This window comes from Microcebus murinus, chromosome 22 (genome assembly GCF_040939455.1).
Source record: "Microcebus murinus isolate Inina chromosome 22, M.murinus_Inina_mat1.0, whole genome shotgun sequence".
NCBI classification, from domain to species: domain Eukaryota; kingdom Metazoa; phylum Chordata; class Mammalia; order Primates; family Cheirogaleidae; genus Microcebus; species Microcebus murinus.
In genome coordinates, this window is record NC_134125.1 from 23,965,218 (window position 1) to 23,988,194 (window position 22,977).

The window sequence follows — 22,977 nt, forward strand, 5'->3', positions numbered from 1 at the left end:
CACAATAAGTCTGTGGTTTCCTTTGCCAGGTTTGGGGTCAGGGCTACACTGGCCTCACAAAGTGGATGTGGAAAATTTCCTCCCTGCCCTACACTGTGGGAGCTTAATTGACAGGAAATGTCTCTGATCCTAATGGCAGAACACACTTAACCTGTGGAACTTTCCAGAAGGGTGTTTAGGGTAGGCTAGTGTTCTGGTGATGTTCTCAATTTCTTTTGTGATCTTTGATGTGTTTAGACCTTTACCCCTTATTGTTGAATTTCATTTGTCACTTATGTTTAAGTTTGCCAGAGATAGGAAATAAAAATACAGGATGCCTAGTTAAACTTGAACTTCAGATAAACAACAATATGTTCTATGTCCCAATTGCAACCGTATTTATACTGTCCTAGGAAGTCAATGATTTTGTCCATGTTTTCAGATTTCTTTGAATAAAGGTAATCTTTTATAATACTTTCAGCTTCCTCTATGTCTGTGGCTATTTCCACATTCTCATTTCTTATTTTGTATCTTCACACTTCCTTTGGTCATACCAATTCACTAGCTACTAGCTTATGCGTGAAATTTGTTTCAAAGACCTGTTTTTTTGATTTCAGATTTATCAATTTCTACTTCAGTTGTTCCTGACTACTTCATCCTCCTTTCCTTATTGTTCTTTATTGATTCTGACTTTTCTTTTACCATCTTCTAAGTTAGATGCTTTATTTTGATTCTTATGATTAATGTAACTATTTAAAGCAATGAATTGTCCTCTGAGCCCTGCATTAGCTGTGCGTGTAGGAGCTGGTCCATACTGATTGCGATGTTATCAGAAGACGTTGATTATTTGGTGTTGATTTTCTCTGTGTCACAAGATGTGTAAGAGCCAGCTGTCTCTGGTGGGGCTGGGGCTGCACGGTGGCTGGGGCTGCTGTTGACCTGAGTGGGAGGTGGGCAGGGGCCGGGCTGAGCAGGGAGGGAGAGAAGTGGGCTTCCTGCAGGGGCTCAGGAGCCAAGGAGGGCTCACACGACCTCGGGCAGGAGCAGGTGTGCACCTCCAAGGCTTACTGCCGTCATGAGTAGGGAGTAGACTGAGGTGGCACCTCCAGCAAAGAGGCTGTGGAGGGATAAGGAGATGAAGCCAGGACAGACGGAGGGTGGGAATGCTCAGTGACTAACGTGGGGGTTGGAGGAGAGGTGGGCCCTGGAGAGCTTCCTGCTGCCTTGGGCTGACCACTGTTGGCACATGGAGTCCCAGGTGCCCGTGGACCCCAAATGCTCCAGAGGTGCTTGGGTGGCTGGTGGGTTGTGTGGCTCTGTTGCTCCACATAGCCGGGCCAGAGCCAGGGTGGGGATCCATCATCAGCTCACAAGTGGTGACCAGGCTCCTGTGGTAGGTGACAGCCCAGGCAGTGCACCCTCATCCCCAGGTGAGTCAAATTGGGTACCATGGAGCTGGGGTTGCACCCTGATGGGGCAAAAGAGTTCCCTTGCCTCTCCTTGACACACAGGGACAAAGATGCCACGCCCAGGGAGGGCAGCCACCCCCCAGCGGCTGGCTAAGCCATTCACAGTAGTTGGGGGCTGATTTTTGGTCTAGAGCAGTGGTTCCCAGCCAGGGTGATGTGGCTGTGTCTCGAGACAGTTTGGTTGTTGCATCTAGTGTGTGTGGTGGGGCCACTCCGGCATCAGCAGGCAGAGGCTGGGAGCTGCCCAGCACCCCACGTGTGCAAATGGCCCCACAAAGGGTCATTTCATCCCAACTGTCAACAGCGCCGAGCGTGAGACACCCTGGTCAGGAATAGGAGGTGTCAGGCTGGAGAAAGCTTTCTTTTTTTTTTTTTTTTTTTTTGAGACAGAGTCTCGCTTGTTGCCCAGGCTAGAGTGAGTGCCGTGGCGTCAGCCCAGCTCACAGCAACCTCAGACTCCTGGGCTCAAGCAATCCTCCTGCCTCAGCCTCCCGAGTAGCTGGGACTACAGGCATGCGCCACCATGCCTGGCTAATTTTTTCTATATATATATATTAGATGGCCAATTAATTTATTTTTGTTTATAGTAGAGACGGGGTCTCACTCTTGCTCAGGCTGGTTTTGAACTCCTGACCACGAGCAACCCGCCGGCCTCGGCCTCCCAGAGTGCTAGGATTACAGGCGTGAGCCACCACGCCCGGCCTTGCAAAGAGCTTTTTAGTAGCTAAATGTGGCACCACGTGCTCCAGGGTGGAGAAAGCTTTCTTGGGTCTTGGTTTTTTTTTTTTTTTTTTTTGAGACAGAGTCTCACTTTGTTGTCCAGGCTAGAGTGAGTGCCGTGGCGTCAGCCTAGCTCACAGCAACCTCAAACTCCTGGGCTCAAGCAATCCTTCTGTCTCAGCCTCCCAAGTAGCTGGGACTACAGGCATGCGCCACCATGCCCGGCTAATTTTTTCTATATATATTAGTTGGCCAATTAGTTTCTTTCTATCTATGGTAGAGACAGGGTCTCGCTCTTGCTCAGGCTGGTTTTGAACTCCCGACCTCGAGCAATCCGCCCGCCTCGGCCTCCCAGAGAGCTAGGATTACAGGCGTGAGCCACCGCGCCCGGCCGGGTCTTGGTTTTTGTTCAAGCTTTTACTGGCACAGATGACAAGGTCCAGAGGTGGCCCTTGGCCAAGGGCCCCAGGAGGCGGAGACAGGTGTCCCAGGCCACACTCCTGCCTTCCCACCAACACGCAAGCTCCAGGCCAGCCACATGGCTGAACGTTGGCAGTGCCGTGGCCGGAACAGAGTGTGGGGGGTGCTTACCTCTGCCCACAGGTGGCTGGGCGAGGCCTGGCCTGTCTGCAGGCCTCGGTTTTCCTGCCTCCATGGTGGTACACTGTGGAACTTGGCGCCTGCACCCTACTGAAGACTATCTGGGGATACCCCTGCCCCACTCAGAACTGCTGAATCAGGCCATGCTGTGGCTTCCTCTTTAATCTTGGGCTGGGGGATCCACACGTCGGGAGGGTGGGCGAGTGGCCTGGCCAGAGGCCTGCAGAGGGACGGGGGTGGGTGGGCAGGGCCACAAGGGGCCCGGGGAGGGGGTTGGGTGTGAGGCTCAGCCCCCGTCGTCCTCCGTCTTTGAGGCTGGTCCCCGCCTCTTTCGGTCCCAGCTGGACCGGAGAGCTTGGTGCCCTGGCCACATCCCGCCTGGGCGCAGGACAGATCTCGAGCCGGTCCCAGCTCTGGGCAGATTGCTGTTTCAGTAGCCCGCGGCCTCCCCACGCTTCCTCGCGTCAGATGCGGCGTAGACGCAGCCACCCTCCTGGGACACGGCCTGCACCACGTTCAGGAAGTGGGGCCTCGGGGCCCGGCTCTGGCCGCGTTCTCGGAGCCCCCTCTGCACCTCCTGGACAAGAGAGAGGCAGGTTCACGGAGGTGAGGGGCCCGGGCAGGAAGCGGGAAACCCACCAGAACGCGCGGGGAGGGCGTCCCTCGGGCCACAAGGGCGTCCAGATGCAAGTTCCCTCTGCCCTCGATGGAGCACACCAGGCCCTCAGCACACACAGGTGAGTCCGGTGGCTCCTGGAGAACTAGACCGAGAGGCCCCCGACTTTGGGGACCTTGAGAGCGAAGCCTTCCAGAAGGCTGACGCTGGGGCCTTCGGAGCCCTGAGTCACCCCTGCATCAGCAACTGCCCAGCTCAAGGTCACTCTCCCTGCCGGGGTCTCCCGCCCAGGACCCCAGGACATTGAGCACAAAGAGCCCCTGCCAGGTGTCCAGGCCCCTGGACGGGAGCTCCACCGGGCCACACAAGACCCACGATCTCAACACACAGATGAAGAGACTCAGGACCTCGGACATCCAGGAACACAGCCACCAAACCCCTCAGGGCCCGACACCTCGCAAGTTTAGGGCTGAATTGGAGGGTTCGGCTAGAGAAGGACCCGAAATTGCAGGTCCCATTCACTCCGAACACCCACAAATCCAAGGAAGTTCAAGCCCCGGCTGGAGGCCCCGGCCGTCCCAGAGTGGAGTGTGTGGGGCACTGCAGGCTCAGGCCCCAGACCCGAATCTGTGGACTTTGAGGAGATGAGAGACCAAGGCGGGCCCTTAGACCTACAGTGTCGGTTTCTAAGATACTAAGTACCTTGCCCCGGGGTTACAGTCCCCACACTACCAGTCCATAGGGGCAAGAACCCTGGCACGGGGGACCCACGTTTCTCCACACCGTTTTGGACTAATGGGCCTAGAACCTTGCCCCTCTGGGCCTGAGATTCCAGAGACCCCTGGGTACCAACTGCAGTCTCCAGGACAGGAGCTCTGCCATCAGGTGGCGCCGCACAACCTGAGCTGCTGCAGGGTGAGGCTTCGGAGGCCTGCGCTCTCGGTGGCGTCTCTGTGCCTGACGTCCCCGTCCCACGGCACCCTCCGACTGAAAGGCCGAGATCCTCACTGCCGAGGACAGAGCTGGCCTTTCGGTCCTCAGAGACTGCGTTCCTTGGAGTCTAGTGGCCCAACTCCAAGACCCTGAAGATCAAAGACCCTCCCTGCCCCCGTCCCTGGGCCTTAGTGCAAAGGTCCTTGGAGACGCAAGGTCTCCAATCCAGAGTTTAGGGTTTTCTCTCTGGAAAGCCCTAGATCTGCACAGCTGACACTCTGACTCCCCAAGGGAACTGAGGACTTTGGGTTTATGGGAATCAGTCCCCAGACTGTTGTCTCTCAAATTCTCAGAGTTTAAGTAAGGTCCGAGCACCAGGTCCTGAGAATTGATGTTTGCCAAGTAAGGGCCTTCGGGCGAGGGCTGAGGAGGACACGGTAAGAGGATATGCCCGGATCCTGAGAGCCTACAGATACAAGGTCCCTGGAACCCGAGGACACCGAGAGGGACATCCTGCCACTGGGAGGACTCTGAAGAGGGAGAGAGGGCCTCAGACTCCAAGAGTTTGTCTAATAGGCCAAGGTCTTAAGACTAAGGTTCTCAGGGACTAAGCCCCCTTTGGATGAAAGGCCCCCAGTCTATGGTCTTCAGAGCCGCAAGGGCCATGGAAGGTGGCCTTGAGACCGAGAGACGCTCATATGGGAAAGGCGCTTCGAGGACCTGGAACCCCAGCTAGTTGCACTGACCTTGGGTGCAAAGTTTGGAGCCTTCAAAAGCTGTCAGTCTTTTAAATAGATTCTAACAAAGACACCCACCAGGCCAGAGAAACCCTGAGGAAGCTGACCACCTGTCTGGGGACAGAGGGGAGTCAGCCAAGGGAATTCAGCTCCTGGGCTGTGGGCTTTTGTGGAGGAACCAAAAAATGTTTATAAGAACCAACACTGGCCGGGCGTGGTGGCTCACGCCTGTAATCCTAGCTCTCTGGGAGGCCGAGGTGGGCGGATTGCTCAAGGTCAGGAGTTTGAAACCAGCCTGAGCAAGAGCGAGACCCCATCTCTACTAAAAATAGAAAGAAATTAATTGACCAACTAAAAATATATAGAAAAAATTAGCCAGGCATGGTGGCGCATGCCTGTAGTCTCAGCTACTTGGGAGGCTGAGGCAGGAGGATCACTTGAGCCCAGGAGTTAAAAGTTGCTGTGAGCCAGGCTGACACCACGCACTCTAGCCTGGGCAACAGAGTGAGACTCTGTCTCAAAAAAATAAATAAATAAATAAATAAATAAGAACTAACACCAACCCATCCCCCAATGCCCCAGAATAAAATCACTCTGCAGACTCCCCCAGGAAAAACAACCTCTGTTAGGAATAAACTCACAAATGTTAGTTGCAAAATCACACAAGGAAGCAAATCACCACGAGGGAGGGCCTGAGAGGCCACAGCCAGGAAAACTAGCCTCCAAAAAAATGGTGTAAACAGAGCAGAGACCAAGGTGCTTAGGTCCTCATCCCAGGAGAAGTGTAGACAACACCCTGCTCTCTGCCTTCGAGGCCACAGAACTGCCCTGGAGGCCACTGACCACTTCCCCCATTGAGGGATTCCACACTATGGTCCCCAAAGCAAACTGTTCCTGGCCGAAGACACTGCATAGCTGAGCTCCTCCCAGGGGCCTTTGAGCAGCACGGACTGGGTGGGGGTTATCACCGCGTAGTGGTGGCTTGGATGCAGCCTCACCTGGCTGAAGTTGGGCTCGTACGACACATGGCCCTCGCTGCCGACGTGCAGGATGGGGGCTGCCACGGCCGTGCTCAGGTCAAAGCCAAGCCACAGCTTGTTCACGATGGCCTGGGGGAGAGCACGGGGGTCCAGGGAATGTGGGGGCACCAGCTGCCCTACACCAGCCCTCACAGCCCCACCCCAAGGAGAGTTGCCCAGAGAGGGGCCACTCTAGCCAGGAAGCCCCAGGCTCACCTGGGCCACGGCAGAGATGATGAGCTCCCCACCAGCCCCACCAATCACCAGCTTGGACCCCTGGGCTTCATTAATCAAGATGGAGGGGACCATGGACGACGGGGGCCGTTCACCTGGAACTGAGGGCCAGACAGGTGCCCCCTGCAGCCTTACTTCTGAGCCAACACCCACCCTGCCTCCTCTCACCACTGAGCAGACAGTGGCTCAGTGAGTGGGCGGCCCACCCGGCATGCAGCCCGGCCCGGCCACCTTCCCTCCGCTCCCCCGCAGGGCCCCTGTGGAACCTGGCTGGGAGCCCCCACTCTCACCAGGTTGGGGGGCGGCGCCGGAGCCCGGGCGGCGTCTCCAGCACAAGTCGAGGAGCTCGTTGTTGAGGAGGATGCCGGTCTGCGGTGAGTACACCATTGCGCCAAAGCTGCACAGGGCAGAGCGGGCTGGGCCACCTGCAGGACCCTCACCTCACACTCGCCCTCCCGCGTGCTGGAGCCGCTGTCTCTCTCTGGCACCACCCAGGAGGGGTCCCCAAAGACCCACCTGCGCCCCCCACTAGGATGGCCTTCTGAGTGAGGCCCACGCCCAGGTTAGTCCTGGCTCAGGGCCACCCCAGCAATAGCTTTTTCAGCCAGAGATGTCAGGGGTGCAGGAGGGGAAGAAGGGAGAGGGAAAAAGCAAGGTGCTGCCCTGTGGGGTGAGCAAGGGGGGCCCTGGGGTGTCCGGCCATGCTGGTGGTGCCGGGGGTGCAGGCAGCGGAGCTGGGGGCTGCCTGCCTGCCCCGGGCCTCACGCACGGCGTGTTGATGGTGCTGGTGGCTGCCACAGCGCTGCCGTCCTCCGCCAGCACAGACACATGGGCTGTGCCCATCCTGTGGCCCCAGGGCCCGGCCAGGTGGTAGTGGCTGGGCTGGTGGTCCCCACGGCCATCGATCTGCTGGCGGACGTGCTGAGCAAAAGCCTCCTCCAGCAGGTCTCGGGAGGCGTTCTGGGACAGGCGGGCAGCAGGCAGGGGCAGTGAGGGCCCAGGTGGGATCCGCGGGAGGCCCTCTCCAGTCTGCCCTCTACCTGGTGGCCAGAGCGGCCTCCCTCAAGCCAGCCTGGGCCCAGGCCCTGCCCGTCTCCAGGCCCCTTGAGAAATGGTGCCACTGCTGTTCCTGCCCCATACCTGCCACCCCAGGGTCCCACCTCCCCCTGCCAGGCCTGCCCCTCCCTTCCTGCCCAGCCCTGGGGCAGGGAAGACAGCGCTCACCAGCCCCAGGCAACCTCACCTGGACCTCCAGGTGGCTGCGAGGGTCCCACAGCCGCCACCTCTGCCCCTCGGCAAACTTGAGCGTCTCCACGAGGTGGTGGTACATGTCCACGCTCCCCTCGGGGCTGGCCACCGACTCTGCTGAGAAGTTGAACCCTGGGGAGGAGGGAGGGCACAGGTGGGGCTCGCTGTGGGTGGGGTTGAATAGTGGCTCCCCGAAGAGGTTCATCCACATCCTAATGCCTAATGCCCAGAGCCTGAGAATATGACTTTATACAGCACAAGAGCAAATATTACCTTTAATGGCAAAGCATGTCAGGGATTTGAGAAGGAAAGATTACCCGAGGGGCCCTCAATGTGACCACCTGTGCCTTGCAGAGGCGGGGAGGCAGTGTGAACACAGAGGCAGAGACTGCAGCCATGCAGCCGCAAGCCAAGGCAGGCCGGCAGCCCCCGACACTGGATGAGGCTACGAAAATGGGCAGGATCAGAACGGAGTCGCTTTCATTTTTAAAAACCCTGACAAACAGAGCTGGGGAAGGTGTGAAGGCAGGGTTTCCACACTGTATTCCTGCCAACAAAGCCATCCCAAGAGACTGCAGAGACCACAGTGCCACATGAAGGCCACACGACCTCACATGAAACATGCTTCTCCAAGGAAACCTGCCCAGCCACTGCCCATCCACCCTCGGATTGTATTTGAGCTTTTTTTTTTTTTTTTGAGACAGAGTCTCACTCTGTTTCCTGGGCTAGAGTGCCATGGCGTCAGCCTAGCTCACAGCAACCTCGAACTCCTGGGCGCAACTGATCCTCCTGCCTCAGCCTCCCAAGTAGCTGGGACTATAGGCATGCACCACCATGCCCAGCTAATTTTTTCTATTTATAATAGAGACGGTCTCACTCTTGCTCAGGCTGGTCTCCAACTCCTGAGCTCAAACGATCCTCCCGCCTCGGCCTCCTAGAGTGCTAGGATTACAGGTGTGAGCCACCACGCCCCACCTTCATTTTCTTTGAGAGCGCCCTGTTTGTTTGTTATGTAGGTTGACAAGGCAGAAAACCGATTCTCCCTTAGAGCCCGTGGAGGGAATGTGACCCTGTGAACACCTTGATATTGGACTTCTGGGCTCCAGAAATGTGATAGAATAAATTTCTTTTTTGCTTGTTTGTTTGGTGTGCGTGCGTGTGTGTGTGTGTGTGTGTGTGTGTGTGTGTGTGTGTGTGTATGTGTTTGAGACAGGGTCTCCCTCTGTCACCCAGGCTGGAGTGCAGTGGTATCATAGCTCACAGCAACCTCAAACTCTTTGGTTCAAGCAATCCTCCTGCCTCAGCCTTCTGAGTAGCTGGGGTTACAGGCACATGCCATCATGCCTAACTAATTTTTCTTAATTTTTGTAGAGATGGGGTCTCAGTCTTGCCCAGGCTGGTCTTGAACTCCTGGCCTCAAGGGATCCTCCCACCTCAGCCTCCCAGAGTGCTAGGATTATAGGCTAGAGCCACCTCACCAGGCAAGAATTCTGTTATTTTAAGTCACCAAGTTTGTGGTTGTTTGTTACGGCAACCATATGACACTAATACTAAGCTAGCCTTGGGCAGCCCAAGCCTGGGCACTGCCAGGACCCCAGGACAGGCTGCCACAGGCTGGACTGGCCTCATCCTGGGTGCACAGCCCTCAGCCCCTGCAGAGCCCACCTGCTCCTGCGCCCTGGGTCTCGGCTACCTAGCTGGGGAGCAGGGCTCGAGGTGGATGAGGTCAGACCCAGCAAAGCCCCGAATACAGACTGACGCAGAGGCCAGCCCTAAACACCACCCTGGCAGGTTCCCACCTCCCTGCCTTCGGCGTCATGCGTCCATTAGCCCTGCTCCTAGAGGGGACTGGGCTGGAAAAGGTAGGGGCCACCCATGGCCGTGTCTGGGCTTGGAGCTGGGGACCCCAGAGGGGCGGGTTCTGGTGGAGGCTCGGGGCCTTACCTCTCAGCACACGGAGGACGAAGCTGAGAAGGGCGCCCCCTGCAGGCGGTGGCGGCGAGTACAGCGTGTAGTCCCCCAGGGTCACCTGCAGCGCATCCACCACTTCAGGCTGGAACTCGGCCAGGTCCTGCAGGGTCAGAAAGCTCCCTGGGGTGAGACAGGGAGGGCTCCATGTACAGATGGGGAAACCGAAGCGGAGAGGGTTAGCCGCTGGCTCTCGGTCACACGATGGGGGTCCCCTCGTCCCCTAGCCTCGTAGACCAGAGGGTGACAGTGGGGGTCTGTGCACAGTGGCCTCAGGGCTGGGCCCTCGGAGCCAGGCGTTGGGGGTGGACAGAGGCCGGAGGCTGGGGAGAGGACGGGAGGGTGGGAGCTGGACGCCCAGGACGCCTGGCTGCGGGTGGCTCCCCTCTGCCGCCCGAACTCGCGGGGCCTCTGCTTCTTGGGGTCCTTGATCACAGGGGGCCCAGAGGCAGAAGCTGGAGAGGGGCCTGCCCAGGGCGGGGGCGCAGGACCTGGGTGAGGCTGACCTTCCTGGGCCACGTCCTCCAGCAGCATGCGGCCCAGCCTCCCTGTGTAGAAGGCTTCCGCACCCTCCATGGCCACCGTCTCCAGGGTGGCGGCCAGCGCAGGCCACGGGAGTGGGTCCTGAGGCCTCAGGGGCTCTGTCCGGTTGAAGAAGAGCTGCCTGGGGGGTCGTGCAAGCAGCCTCAGGGGGGCCTGCCAGGGATCTCCTGGGGTCCTCGGGACCCTGTGAGGGGACAGCCCTGGCCTGCGGTCCTGAGGTGCGGGGGGAACAGCAGGGGCACAGATTCTCCAGGAGAGGAGGGAGCTGACACCACCCACCCCGCTCACAGCCTGGCCCAGGGGGGCACGTTCCCCAGTGGGGAGGGTGTTCACCTGGGCCTATCCCCTCCCCACCCCTGGGACAACCCGTCAGTGGGCTGGCGGGCGGGCAGGGCGGCAGCAGAACCCTCCTGCCACGCCTCAGTGAGAGGGGGCCAGGGCCACGTGCGGATGGCAGAGCCCCAGTCCCGCCCCTGGAGCCCTATCACTTGGACAATAAAGCCCCCCAGTGTAAGCCCCTCGGAGTTAGGTTCTGCCACGTGGAGCCCGAAGGTCTATGGACTGAAACGGAGACGTACTGGCCATCTGGCCTTAGGGCCCCACACGCCCTCGGGTCAACCCGCCAGTGTGAGGAGAGACCAAGGCAGAGCTGGGTGCAGGCTGGGCTCAGACATGACGTGGCTTTGAGCCCGGGAGCCGAGGGGCCGCCGTGCAGGGCTCACCTCAGGCTGGACGCTTGCAAGGCAGGCCGCAGGAAGCTGTGGTTCAGGAATTGGCTGAGAACGGGGGGCACCCGGTGGCCCCCTCGGAGCAGCGCGATGGTGGGCTGGAACAGCTGCGCCCAGGGCAGGCGGCCGTGGCGGCGGTGGGCCTCGGCGTAGCCGCGGAGCTCCCCGGGCACCCCGATCCACTGGGCCCCTGCACGGCACACCCTGCCCTCAGCCCCTGGCTGCCAGTCCTGCCCAGGGGTCCCCAGAATAAACTTTCTGGAGCCCCCGGCAACCACGTCCCTCCCTGTTCAACCTCCCTGGCTCCCCCAGCCCTGCACAAACTGGCCCTGGAGCCCTGCCCCGCCTCGTCCACTGAGCCTTCAGGGCATTGCCCAGCCAGGCCCTCTCCCTGTTATCCCCCTTCCAGAGGGCCCCTCCCCCAGGAGGACCTTCCCAGCCCTGTGGGGGGGGACTGCCCACAGGCTCCCAGCCCCCCAGTGCCACGGTGTCCCAGCTGTCCAGCAAGCACACTGTCCCTTCAGGGGGGTGTTCTGGTCAGCCCCAGTGGCCTGGTGGGTGAGAGCGGGACCCCCTCCTCAGCCTCACCTGTGCCCAGTGGCTGGGCCATGGCGCAGTGGCCCAGCAGGCCTGGGGAGGGTCTGGCCGGCACCGTCTCCCGGGCATTGATGACATCCACCTTCCCTGGGATCGGGTCAGAGCAAGCAAGAGGTCATGGTCCCCCCAGACAGCCCAGCCTACTCAAGGCCTCGGTTTCCCTCTCTGCATCATGAGATGGCCCCTGTGTTAACAGTCGGGACAGGAGCTGACACCCAGCTTGCACAGCCAATGTGAAGGGGGCAGGTGGGGACCTCTCGGAGCCCCAGGAAGGGGCTCAGGCAGCCGTTGTCCAGTGGTGTGGACAAGCTCATCGCCCCCATGGGGGTCACGTGGGGACCCACCTGTCGTTGCATTGTAGATAGTGAAGATGACCCCTCCGCCCAGGCCCATGCTCTGAGGGTTGACGACGCCAGTGCAGACCAGAGCCGCGATGGCGGCGTCCACGGCTGAGCCCCGCTGCTGGAGGATGGCTCTAGGGGACACGACTCAGTCAGTGGCGGGGCTCCCCTCCCCCGGCCTGCCCACCTGGCACTCACTGGGGATGGGGACAGGCAGGCAGCCCTTCTGCTGCTGCCAAACCCAGGTTGGGGCAGAGAGCACACCGGGCTGCCCCTTCAAATCCAGCTGCTCACAAGTCCACAGGACTCTACAGATTGCAAAGAGTGATGCCATTTACACTCACCTTTGCCAAATTCAGGGCATTTCTCAGTTTGCAAAGTCCTCCTGCTGCCATTATTCCCTAGGTGCTCCTGGCAGCACTGCTCAATTGCCACAGGCAGATCCAGGCCTAGGCCACCACTTGGTCCCTCCTGCTGGTCCCGGAGCCCACCCTAGGACACCACCCACCATCTCGCCAGAGACATCCTGGCCGCAACCCCTTCGAGGCGGCCCCAGGATCCTGCCCTGCCACCAGGGCACGACGCTGTCTGTCCTCAGCCTCCCCATCTGTCCACCGGCAGCAAGGGAGAGGCCTTTCACTCCGAGGTGTGGGCCAGACCGGCCTGTGTCCAGAGGACCCCTGTCCCTGGGGCACAGCCTGCCACAGCTCACCGAAGGCTGCCTCCTCCCCCACACCCAGGGACGCTCGCCAGCACCTCAAGAAGCCAGCGTTTAGAGGGGACACCAAGGCCCAAAGAGGGGTAGCCCTGGGTGCCCTGCAGATGACACCCCGTGGCACCTCTGGCCCCAGCGGCCCCTCAGCTCAGGTACCTGTGGCCTCAGGGGCCAGCCCATCTGGGATCCGTGCTGCCCAGCCCCTGAGCCTGAGTCCCTGCCCTGGGCTCACATGTGGACACAGAACCTCGCAATGGGACAGAGACACGAAGCCAGGGGCATGAAAGAAAGAAGACTGCTCCAGCCAGGCAGAAGAACGAATCTTTAATGAGGTTAACAGGCCGGGCGCGGTGGCTCATGCCTGTGATCCTAGCACTCTGGGAGGCCGAGGCGGGCGGATTGCTCGAGGTCGGGAATTTGAAACCAGCCTGAGCGAGACCCCGTCTCTACTAAAAATAGAAATTAATTGACAAACTAAAAATATATATAGAAAAAATTAGCCGGGCATGGTGGCACATGCCTGTAGTCCCAGCTACTCGGGAGGCTGAGGCAGCAGGACTGCTTGAGCCCAGGAGTTTGAGGTTGCTGTGAGCTAGGCTGACGCCACGGCACTCACTCTAGCCTTTCCTTTCTGCAGGGGCTTCTGACCCCCCTGTGCCAGGTCCCTGGTCTCCTGCTGTCAGGCTCGGTCTGGGTCCTGCTCATGCAAGCTCGTGGCACACCACGCAGGCTCTGTGCTCATGACCCCAAATTCTATCTCCAGGCCAGTCGCCTCCCCTGAGCTCCACACACGCACACCCAGCTGGGCGCAGATGCCTCCCGTGGTGTCTGAGAAGCACTTCATGCTTCCTATGACCTAAAGTGCACTTTGATTTTCCTCCTATCCCTGCCCCTCCCACGGCCCCTCTCCCATCCTCACTCTTAGAAAATGACACACCCGTTCACCCTTTTTTTTTTATTTCGGCATATTATAGGGGTACAGATTTTAAGGTTTCAATAAATGCCCTTCCCCCCCACACACACTGTTCACCCTTTCACCCAGCATAAACCCCGGAGTCATCCCTGACTGGTCACTTCCTTCTCTCCCCATGTCCCTACCCACCGGGGAACCCAGCTGGCTGTACCTCCGCCGCCTCACCCTGGCCCAAGCCAGCAGCCTCTCCTACCTGGGCCCCTGCCCTTTTCTCTGACATTTTAGCAAACTAATCTGTTACATGTAAATCAGACTTACTGGTATTGGGAAACTATAATTCAGGCCAAACTTTCCACAGAGAACTAAAAAAGCCAGGAACATAGAAAATACTTGCTCAAAGGCATTGGAGGCAGTGAATTACAGGGCTGGAGAGAGGCGGGGCTGGCATTTGGAGCGGCTTTTCCCTCAAGGTGACTGTCCTGGAAGAGGGGGCTGAGAGGCAGAGCAGTGCACTTTTAAATTTTTTTTAAAGAGATAGGGTCTTAAAAAAAAAAGAGAGAGAGATAGGGTCTTGCTATGTTGCCCAGGCTGATCTCCAACTCCTGCTCAAGCTTCCTCCCACCTAGCCACCATGCCCAGCTAAAGCAGTTGACACCCTCACGTGGCTGGGAGGGGGATGCTGACACCTGATGGTGGGGTCCTCACTGCAGGAGAGACAGCCAGAGACAGCTGCCTTCGAGAGCACTGGCACCCAGCTTCAAAGTGCCTGCCACTCAAACTGGGTGACAGAGATGCCAGAATTTCAGAATCTCAGCCTCAAAATTATTTCTAGAAATTATTATACAATGTTTTTCTCTTTTTTCTTTCGAGACAGAGTCTCACTTATGTTGCCCCAGCTAGAATGCTGTGGCGTCAGCCTCGCTCACAGCAACCTCAAACTCCTGGGCTCAAGCAATCCTCCTGCCTCAGCCTCCCGAGTAGCTGGGACTACAGGCATGCGCCACCATGCCCGGCTCATTTTTTCTCTATATATTTTTAGTTGGTCAATTAATTTCTTTCTATTTTTAGTAGAGACGGAGTCTCACTCAGGCTGGTTTCAAACTTCTGACCTCGAGCAATCCGCCCGCCTCAGCCTCCCAGAGTGCTAGGATTGAAGGCCTGAGCCACCACGCCCGGCCCAATTTTTTTTTCCTTTTTCCTTTTCTTTTTTCCTTCCTGACATGCACTTCCTAGAATATTATACAATTTTTATACACGCCCTCCAGCACAAAAATTAAAACCACCAAGCCAACGAGGAAATGAGACAACAGGAAGGAATCCCAAGAGAAAGCACAGACAACTTTAAAAAGAGCCACAGGGACAGGGCTCACACCTATAACCCTAGCACTCTGGGAGGCCCAGGCGGGTGGATTGCTCAAGGTCAGGAGTTCGAAACCAGCCTGAGCAAGAGCAAGACCCCATCTCTACTATACACGGCACTCACTCTAGCCTGGGCAACAAAGCGAGACTCTGTCTCCAAAAAAAAAAAAATTTCTTTCTATTTTTAGTAGAGACGGGGTCTCGCTCTTGCTGTGACTTTCAAACTCCTGACCTTGAGCAATCCGCCCCGCCTCGGCCTCCCAGGGTGCTAGGATTATAGGCATGAGCCACCGTGCCCAGCCAAAACTGAGAATGTTCTAAAGAGCCACCTAAACACATCAACGCAAAACTGCTCAAAGCCAGAGATAAAGCTTTTCAAAAGGGAAAAACACAGATTGCCTTCAAAGGGGCCAAAGCGGATTGAGGGCTGGCTTCCCAGCAGAGACAAGGGAATGATGTTTACAAAGTGAGGAAAGAAAACGCCTGCCAACCTAGAATTCTATGCCCACTAACAATATGCCACTGCAACAGTGAAAGTGGAGCAAAGATATTTTTACAAATAAAGAGCAACAAAAGAGGTAAATGTGTGGGTAAATCTAAATGAATGTTATCGGTATAAAATTACAGTCCTATAGAAATGATCCTATCTTTTGGGGTTTAAAAATAAATAAAACATACTGAAATATTTATGGGTAAATTATATATCTGGGATTTATATTGAAATAATATGGGGCAGGGGGAGCAGAAGCGAATACACGTGAAATAGTGTGGCCGTAAGATTGTTGTTGGAGTGGATGAAAGATACATAGCCCTCATTATACACTTCTCTCTACTTTCTGTAGCTCCACACCAGCAACATAAATAGGTCTAAAGGACACTAAATGCACACAGACACATATAAGCAGACATATACTCACATATTTAAAGTACACAGAAATAATTGCATATAAGTCATTATGGTTCCAAAGTTTTACATAGGAAGAGGATAAACATACTAACTGATGTTAGACTCTGATAAATGAAGGATGCATGTTGTAATCTCTAAAATAATCTACTCTAGCCTTTTTTTTTTTTAAAAGAAATACAGGATCTTGGCTGGGCACAGTGGCTCACATCTATAATCCTAGCGCACTCTGGGAGGCTGAGGTGGGAGGATTGCTTGAGGTCAGGAGTTCAAGACCAGCTTGAGCAAGAGCAAGACCCCCGTCTCTAATAAAAAAGAGAAAAAAAAATTAGCTGGGGGCAACTAAAAATAGAAAAAAATTAGCCTAGTGTGGTGGCTCTCACCTGTAGTCCCAGCTACTCGGGAGGCTGAGGCAAGAGGATTGAGTGAGCCCAAGAGGTTGAGGTTACTGTGAGCTAGGCTGATGCCACTGCACTCTAGTCTGGGTGACAGAGTGAGACTCTGTCTCAAAAACAAATAACAAAAATATAGACCTTTCTAGACACCAAAAGGTATACCAAAAAGATAAAATAAGTGATATATTTGCTTGTTTTTGTAAAACGAAGCAGGAATAATAAACAAAAAACAAAAAAAGGGAAAGAAATAGAATTTTCTTTGTTTGTTTTGAGACAGGGTGTCTGTTGCCCGGGCTAGAGTACAGGGCTGTCATCATAGCTCACAGCAGCCACAAACTCCTGGGCTCCAGTAGTCTCCTACTTCAGTCTCCTGAGTAGCTGAGACTACGGGCACGTGCCACCATGCCCAGCTAATTTTTCTATTTTTTCTAGAGATGTGATCTGGCTCTTGCTCAGGCTGGACTTGAACTCCTGACCTGAAGCAATCTTCCCACCTCGGCCTCCCAAAGTGCTGGGATTACAGACATGAGCCATCTTTTTTCTTTTTAAAAAGAAACACAGGAAAAATAAATCAGAAACAAATGTCCATGGTCCTAAAGGAGCAAATTGGAAATGGAAAAGGTAATATGAATGGGACTAAGACCTCTGAGTGTACCTTTTTATATACTTCTGACTTTTTATTCAAAAATGAAATTAAAACAAAACAGATGAGGCCGGGTGCGGTGGCTCACACCTGTAATCCTAGCACTCTGGGAGGCCAAGGCAGGCGGATTGCTGGAGGTCAGGAGTTCGAAACCAGCCTGAGCAAGAGCGAGACCCTACTATAAATAAAAAGAAATTAATTGGCCAACTAATATATATATAGAAAAAATTAGCCGGGCATGGTGGCGCATGCCTGTAGTCCCAGCTACTCGGGAGGCTGAGGCAGGAGGATCGCTTGAGCCCAGGAGTTTGAGGTTGCTGTGAGCTAGGCTGACACCACGGCACTCACTCTAGCCTGGGCAACAAAGTGAGACTCTGTCTTAAAAAAAAAAAAAAAGGAAAACAAAATGGATAAGAAAAGTAAACCCTAAGAATCAACCTACTTGTGTGTTGAACTGATTCATTCAGTTGATTCATTCAGCTTGTATGTTGAACAACCATAGAGCAAAAGAATTTAATTAACTGTACATCTTCTTGGTATATACGCTAAGAACAGCGACACCAAAAACCCTGCAAAGACATGTTGAATTTTACCTAGCAGATCTGGTATCTGCCATGGTGCTGTGGCTGAAGTAATCCTGCAACCATTTCATGAGTATTTGGGGATGAAGCAAGAAAGTCAATGTGTGAATATCCTCAGCCACATCTTTCACCATGGCGACTGGTGGGACTGAATGCAGGAGGGGACGTCAGGAAGATCCCTGTGGTGGTCGATTTGAACTGGAGCTATCAGTCTGGACTCACGTTAGCTTTTGCTTTTGGTTTTTTGTTTTGTTTTGCTTTCACTTTATAAATATGTTTTTTCTGGCTCTGTGAACAGAAACAACCTGGAAGCAAGGGAGTCCCAGTCGGAACAAGCACTCCCAGCACCCAGAGCTTAGCTCCTAAAATACCTTCTCCAAAATTCTCGATTTCTGATCTGGTTGAGGGAATGTTCCAAGTTGATCCTGAACATCCCATGCTAACAGCAAGAAAGTTCTCCAACGCCAGTGAAGACATGTAGAAGAACATAGTTGCTGGCTTAAAGGGGCTCCCACTGGTCACATTTGTGACAATTTGAGCATAAAAAAGAATAATGGTGATGGATTATAACACTGAGTTAAAATAATAGGCTGAGAGAAGTGGCTCACGCCTGTAATCCCAGTACTTTGTGAGGCCGAGGCAGGAGGATCACTTGAGGTCAGGAGTTTGAGACCAGCCTGGACAACATAGCAAGACCCCTGTCTCTACAAAAAAATTAAGAATCAGTCAGGTGTGGTGGTGTGAGCCCATAGTGCCAGCTACTTGGGAGGCTAAGGCAGGAGGATCACTTGAGCCCAGGAGTTTGAGACTGCAGTGAGCTACAATTGTGCCACTACACCCCAGCTTGGGCCCCAGCCTGGGTGACAGAGCAAGACCTTGTCCCTAAAATTAAAAACAATAATAATAAGAAGAATCCATAAGTCACTAGTAATACCCAAAATGTCAGGACTGGGGAGGATCTTTAGGGACACCAGCTAATGAATGTGGAAGAAATGACAGATAGGTTTAGAAAATCCTGTTTTTTGCAGGCACACATTTATGTGTTCAGACAAGGATCAAAACAGGGACACCACGCCAGAAGACCATAGACCTCACCGTCGCCACACTCCTGTCCTGCTTTGCCCAGGCGCGTTGCTGGGTCCTCACGCACATAAACCCTAGGACCCTGCACGCAGGGGCCGACTGCAGCAGAAGGCCCCATCCCTGGAGGGATCTGGTGCTCACAGGGTGGGGACCGGCTCTGGGACTGCCTGCTGGGGAGGGAGCTTTGGTGGGGAGAGGGGGACCAGCGGGAGGAAGGAACCTGGGCTGCAAGTGGCCAGGGGTCCCCGCAGGGAGGGTTCTTGGCCAGGAGGACACAGCACCAGGCACCTTCCTGAAGCCCCCGCCAGCCCCCCAGTAGAGTCCTAGGGTTGAGAGACCCGGTTCTGCTGCGGCAGCTGGGGTGGCCCAGGCTCCCTCCCATTCCTGCCTTCTTAAAACAGGAAGCAGGCCGGGGTGCAGTGGCTCATGCCTGTAATCCTAGCACTCTGGGAGGCTGAGGCGGGCGGATTGCTCCAGGTCAGGAGTTTAAAACCAGCCTGAGCAAGAGCAAGACCCCGTCTCTACTATAAATAGAAAGAAATTAATTGGCCAACTAATATATACAGAAAAAATTAGCCGGGCATGGTGGTGCATGCCTGTAGTCCCAGCTACTCGGGAGGCTGAGGCAGAAGGATTGCTTGAGCCCAGGAGTCTGAGGTTGCTGTGAGCTAGGCTGACGCCACGGCACTCACTGTAGCCTGGGCAACAAAGCAAGACTCTGTCTCACTCACACACACAAAAAACATACAAACAAACAAACAAAAACAGGAAGCAGAGGGAGTTGTATGTCCCCAAACACTGGGGACAAACCACACTCCTGCCTCACCGGGGAGGGTCGACGAGGGAGCAGCTCAGAGCAGAGACCCCAACCCCTGAGGCTCACGCACACGGCAGGGCATGCCATGGGGACCCCGCACAGAGACCCAGGGAGACAGGGCGGGTCCAGCCCCTGCTGGGAGACCTGTGGCAGCAGATCCCACTCCTGGGCCACATGCCCACCAGGGACCCTCCAGCCCCATTTGTGTCTTTGTAACTGCAGGTCTGAGTGGGTGCCTCGTCTCTGCACGTCCTCCTGGGCAGGCAGGGGCACTACCCAGGGTGGCAGCTGGCCTCACCCCCTGGGAACCCCCTGGGGAGACCAAGCAGCAGCCGGCCTCCACTTGTCCCTGAGCTGCCATTCTCTGCCCGGAGGGAAGGGACAGAAAGCCCTGTTCCCTCCCCACCCCCCCAGGTCAGGAGGGGGAAGGGGTAGCACAAGCAATTAGGGCAGGGACAGATGGACAATGGATGGATGGACAGAGGAAGGAGTAAAAAGGCGAATGAATGAACAAACAGAAAGAGAAAGCCTGCTGGAGCGTTGTGGCCAGGAAGGGGACCAGAACACACTCTCCCCAGGGGTGTCTTGGGCCAGGCCCAGCCACACCCCATTGCTTTAGGGCTGTCCCCCCAGTTCACAGAGCACTTGGACCTCACAACAGCAGGCAGGACACACCTTTGGGACGAAGACCCTGTAGCTGGCAGGGAGGGGATACTCGTCTGGGCTTCGTGGGCGGGACACAGGGGGCGGGGGTCCTGCCACAGCGGAAGCCTCCCTGGGGCCGAGCTTCCTGGACAAGGGTCAGGAAGCGCCAGCTGTGGCCCTGTTCCACCACACCCTCACAACGGTCTCTTGCCCTGCCCTGACGTGGGCAGGGAGGACGGGAGGGAGGGCACCAGGTTTCCCAGGTCTGAGAGACCAGAGATGTGGTCCCGGGCCAGTGGGGTTGCGGGGACTGGCCCTGGCAGCGCTATGTGTGCCCCAGCAGGCTAGTCCCCACATAGGGGGCCCCTGGACCCCCTCACCCATGCCTTGTGAGAAGACCCCAGCTTTGGAGAACTCACACAGCCTTGCTGAAGGGCCAGCGCCGGCCATGGGGCAGGCTGGCAAGACGGACCCCCGTATGTGTGTGCAAATGGGCCCTCTGAGCCTTGGAGCCAAGAACGGACTCATGCACCACCTGCCCTCCTTGCCATTGCTCCTGTTCAACCCTGGGCATGCCCACCAGGCGTGCAAGGGCCCTGGGCTGTGCAAGAGCCCTGGGGCTGCCTCCTTGCACGCAGGTCTGGCCAGTATAGGAGCCCAAACTCACATGGCCCTTGCCTCCCCGGCCAGCGGATGTGCACACACGAGCACACACACACGCACGCCTCCTCCACTCCCTCACCACTGGTTACAAAGTCTCCTGCCAAGGGCCACCCTCTAGCCTCTAACTCACCGTCCAATGTCCGAGCAGACCTTGGAGTCAGCGGCCACAGCAGCGTGGGCAAAGGCTGGGGGGCCGCAGCGGGCCTGGCGGTGAGAGAGGAGCACAGCTGGCATGATGACAGCCAGCGCCAGTCCCAGCCCCAGCAAGGCCAGGCAGACTGTGGTCCTGCGGCCCCAGGCCATGGCTCTGCCACCAGGGGCAGAGGGGCGGCCGGTGGGCAGACAGACGCTAGACGGATGGACAGATGGATGGACAAGAGGATGCACAGGTGGACTCACAGATGACTGGACAGATGACAAGTGGAGCCAGAGACAGACAAGCAGATGGACAGAGAGGATAGTACGTGAAGGATGGTCAGACAGAGACAGGGTCACAGATGGGGGGACACACAGACAGGTCTAAATAGTGGGCAGCGGACAGACAGCAGGCGGCTGGTGGCTGGCGGCTGTTGTGCTCTGCAAGCGTTCACTCCAGAGGCAGAGCTGCTCACGCCTCAACTTCCAGTTTTCAGCCGCTGCTTGGTCCTGGCGGGAGGCCAGCAGCCCAGCATCCAGGGGAAGTTTTTCTTGCCAAAAGGAGCCAGCTGCTGCAGTTAACTCCCTCACTGCTAGCCGGTCCCACGGCCGCTCCTGCCGTCGCCCACTGTTACCGCATGTCAACATGCCTGCGAACTTGGTGCCTGCTGCACCCAGGCTGCCAGGAACTGCCACGCCGCTCACCAGTTCCTGGCAAGGAAGGGAAAGCAGTGCTTGGACCACCTGGCTCCCTTCCCAGGGTCAGGCAAGGCTGCCCAGGCAGCAGCTCAGCCTCCACATCCAGGTGGGGCTGAAGAGACAGAGGGAGCCCAGATCCAAGCTGGTGTCACTCAGGACCCAGGTTCATGTCCCTGGTCAGCTGCAGCCTGGCCTGGGAGGGGCTCGAGGTGACCAGAAGGGGGGTCTCAGCTTCAGACAGGCAGACTCCGGAGCACCAAACACCCATGACTGAAAGACGCCACATGAGGAGTGCAGACAGGCTGTGCGTCCAGCCCTGGGCACCCAGCGCCCACTGCACCGTCTACCCCTGTGACCTGCCATCCTGGAGATGCAGCCATGAGCCTCTGGAGAAAGGGCTGCCCTGTCTGGGCTCTGCCCCACTGCAGCTCCGCCCCTCCCAGCTGCGGGGTTGTTTGCCTGTGTCCATCCTGCTGTTGCCAGGCCGGCAGTGCCTCCTCCACTTGGGACAGGAGCCTGGGTTCTGTCCTCCCCAGCCTCAGGAGCTGGGGGAGTAAGGACCCACTGAGGGCTTCCTGGGTAGGAGAACCAGGCTGAGCAGGTCCACAGGGGGAAGGGGCTAAGGGCAGGACTCCTCTGGTCCTGCACGGCCCCCACATGTCCTCCCCGCCTTCCCAGGTGGGCGCCACCTGTCTCAGGTGTCTGCCCACCTCCCGGCACAGCAGAGAAACCGAGGCCCAGAGACAGACTGTGTCCTCACGCTCAGGCCACACAGCCTGCCAGGCCTCCACATCCAGCCAGAGCCCTTGGTCATCCCTGGCTGGAGTGGCCGTTAGGGGCAGGGCTTCCCGTAAGCTGTTCCCACTGCTGCCTCACAGCAGGGGACTGTGGGCGCCTCCTCCTGTCCCCACCCAGCCCCCACACCATAGTGACATTGCTCAACCAGAAACCACAGTGCATTCCTGAGCCCTGGCCAGCCCACCCACCCACTGGTCTCAGAGGCCAGAGGCCAGAGCAGCAGGGGAGCAGGGTTGGGGACGTCCCCCTCCTCTCCCCAGCCATCCTGGCTAGAGGTCAGAGTGCAGAGGCTCAGGGAAGGGAATGGATGTCACACTGGGCCTGGTCTGAGGCACAGCCAGGGAGGCTCAGTGGAGAAGGGCCTTGAATGTCCTTATCCAATAGGTGACAGGGGAGGGGACAATGGGAAGAAAAGAGGAGAATTCAAGTCCCCCAGCCCCTGAGGTAGTCCTGGGCTCCATGGGGCCTGGGGACCTGGAGTGCACCCCCCAGTGTTTCAGGCCCTGGGATTCCCATGTCCAGTCCCCACTTCCCTCACTGCTGCGCAACCCAGAGCAAGCCCTGCCCTTCTGGCCTCAGTCTTCTCCCCTGAAAATGGGGCCATGGCCTTTCCTCTCAAGCCAACATAAGGCAGAGGTGACTTGCTCACTGTTCGGCCTCCATCTAGTCCCTGGGGACCCAAGACAGCCCCCCAGGGCTCAGGCTCAGACCGGGGTGCACCCTGCAGGCACAGAGCCCCATTTCCTGGTGGGCATTTTGGAAGCACCAGGTTTTCCGGCCTCCTGAAGGACAGTCCAGACCTGGCCTCACCTGGCCCCTCCTGGGCCCTGTGCGCACTGGTGGGTGACATCTGGTGGTGCCCCCGTCCCACCTCCACCAGCCCTCACCCCAGGTG

General features: G+C 56.8%; 1 protein-coding gene across 1 annotated transcript; it reads right to left on the reverse strand.

Annotated features, from left to right (window-relative positions):
• Positions 1–2,801: 2,801 nt before the first annotated feature.
• GGT5 (gamma-glutamyltransferase 5) lies at positions 2,802–22,171 on the reverse strand. The gene is made up of 12 exons (XM_012749279.3): positions 20,581–22,171; positions 11,736–11,866; positions 11,383–11,478; positions 10,789–10,984; positions 10,030–10,187; positions 9,500–9,646; positions 7,551–7,687; positions 7,077–7,267; positions 6,598–6,704; positions 6,290–6,408; positions 6,053–6,163; positions 2,802–3,345 (listed from the first exon to the last, which is right to left on the reverse strand). The coding sequence occupies exons 1-12, from the start codon at positions 20,751–20,753 to the stop codon at positions 3,199–3,201; spliced, it is 1,713 nt and encodes a 570-aa protein (XP_012604733.2). The 5' UTR covers positions 20,754–22,171; the 3' UTR covers positions 2,802–3,198.
• Positions 22,172–22,977: the final 806 nt, after the last annotated feature.

Excerpts from the sequence above, each read along its gene's own strand:
- GGT5 (XM_012749279.3), bottom strand. The coding sequence starts at position 20,753 with ATGGCCTGGGGCCGCAGGACCACAGTCTGCCTGGCCTTGCTGGGGCTG. Across the intron at positions 10,985-11,382 it reads GGCCCAGCCACTGGGCACAG|GGGCCCAGTGGATCGGGGTG; the intron begins GTGAGGCTGAGG and ends TGTGCCGTGCAG. Across the intron at positions 6,409-6,597 it reads CGGCGCCGCCCCCCAACCTG|TTCCAGGTGAACGGCCCCCG; the intron begins GTGAGAGTGGGG and ends TCTGGCCCTCAG.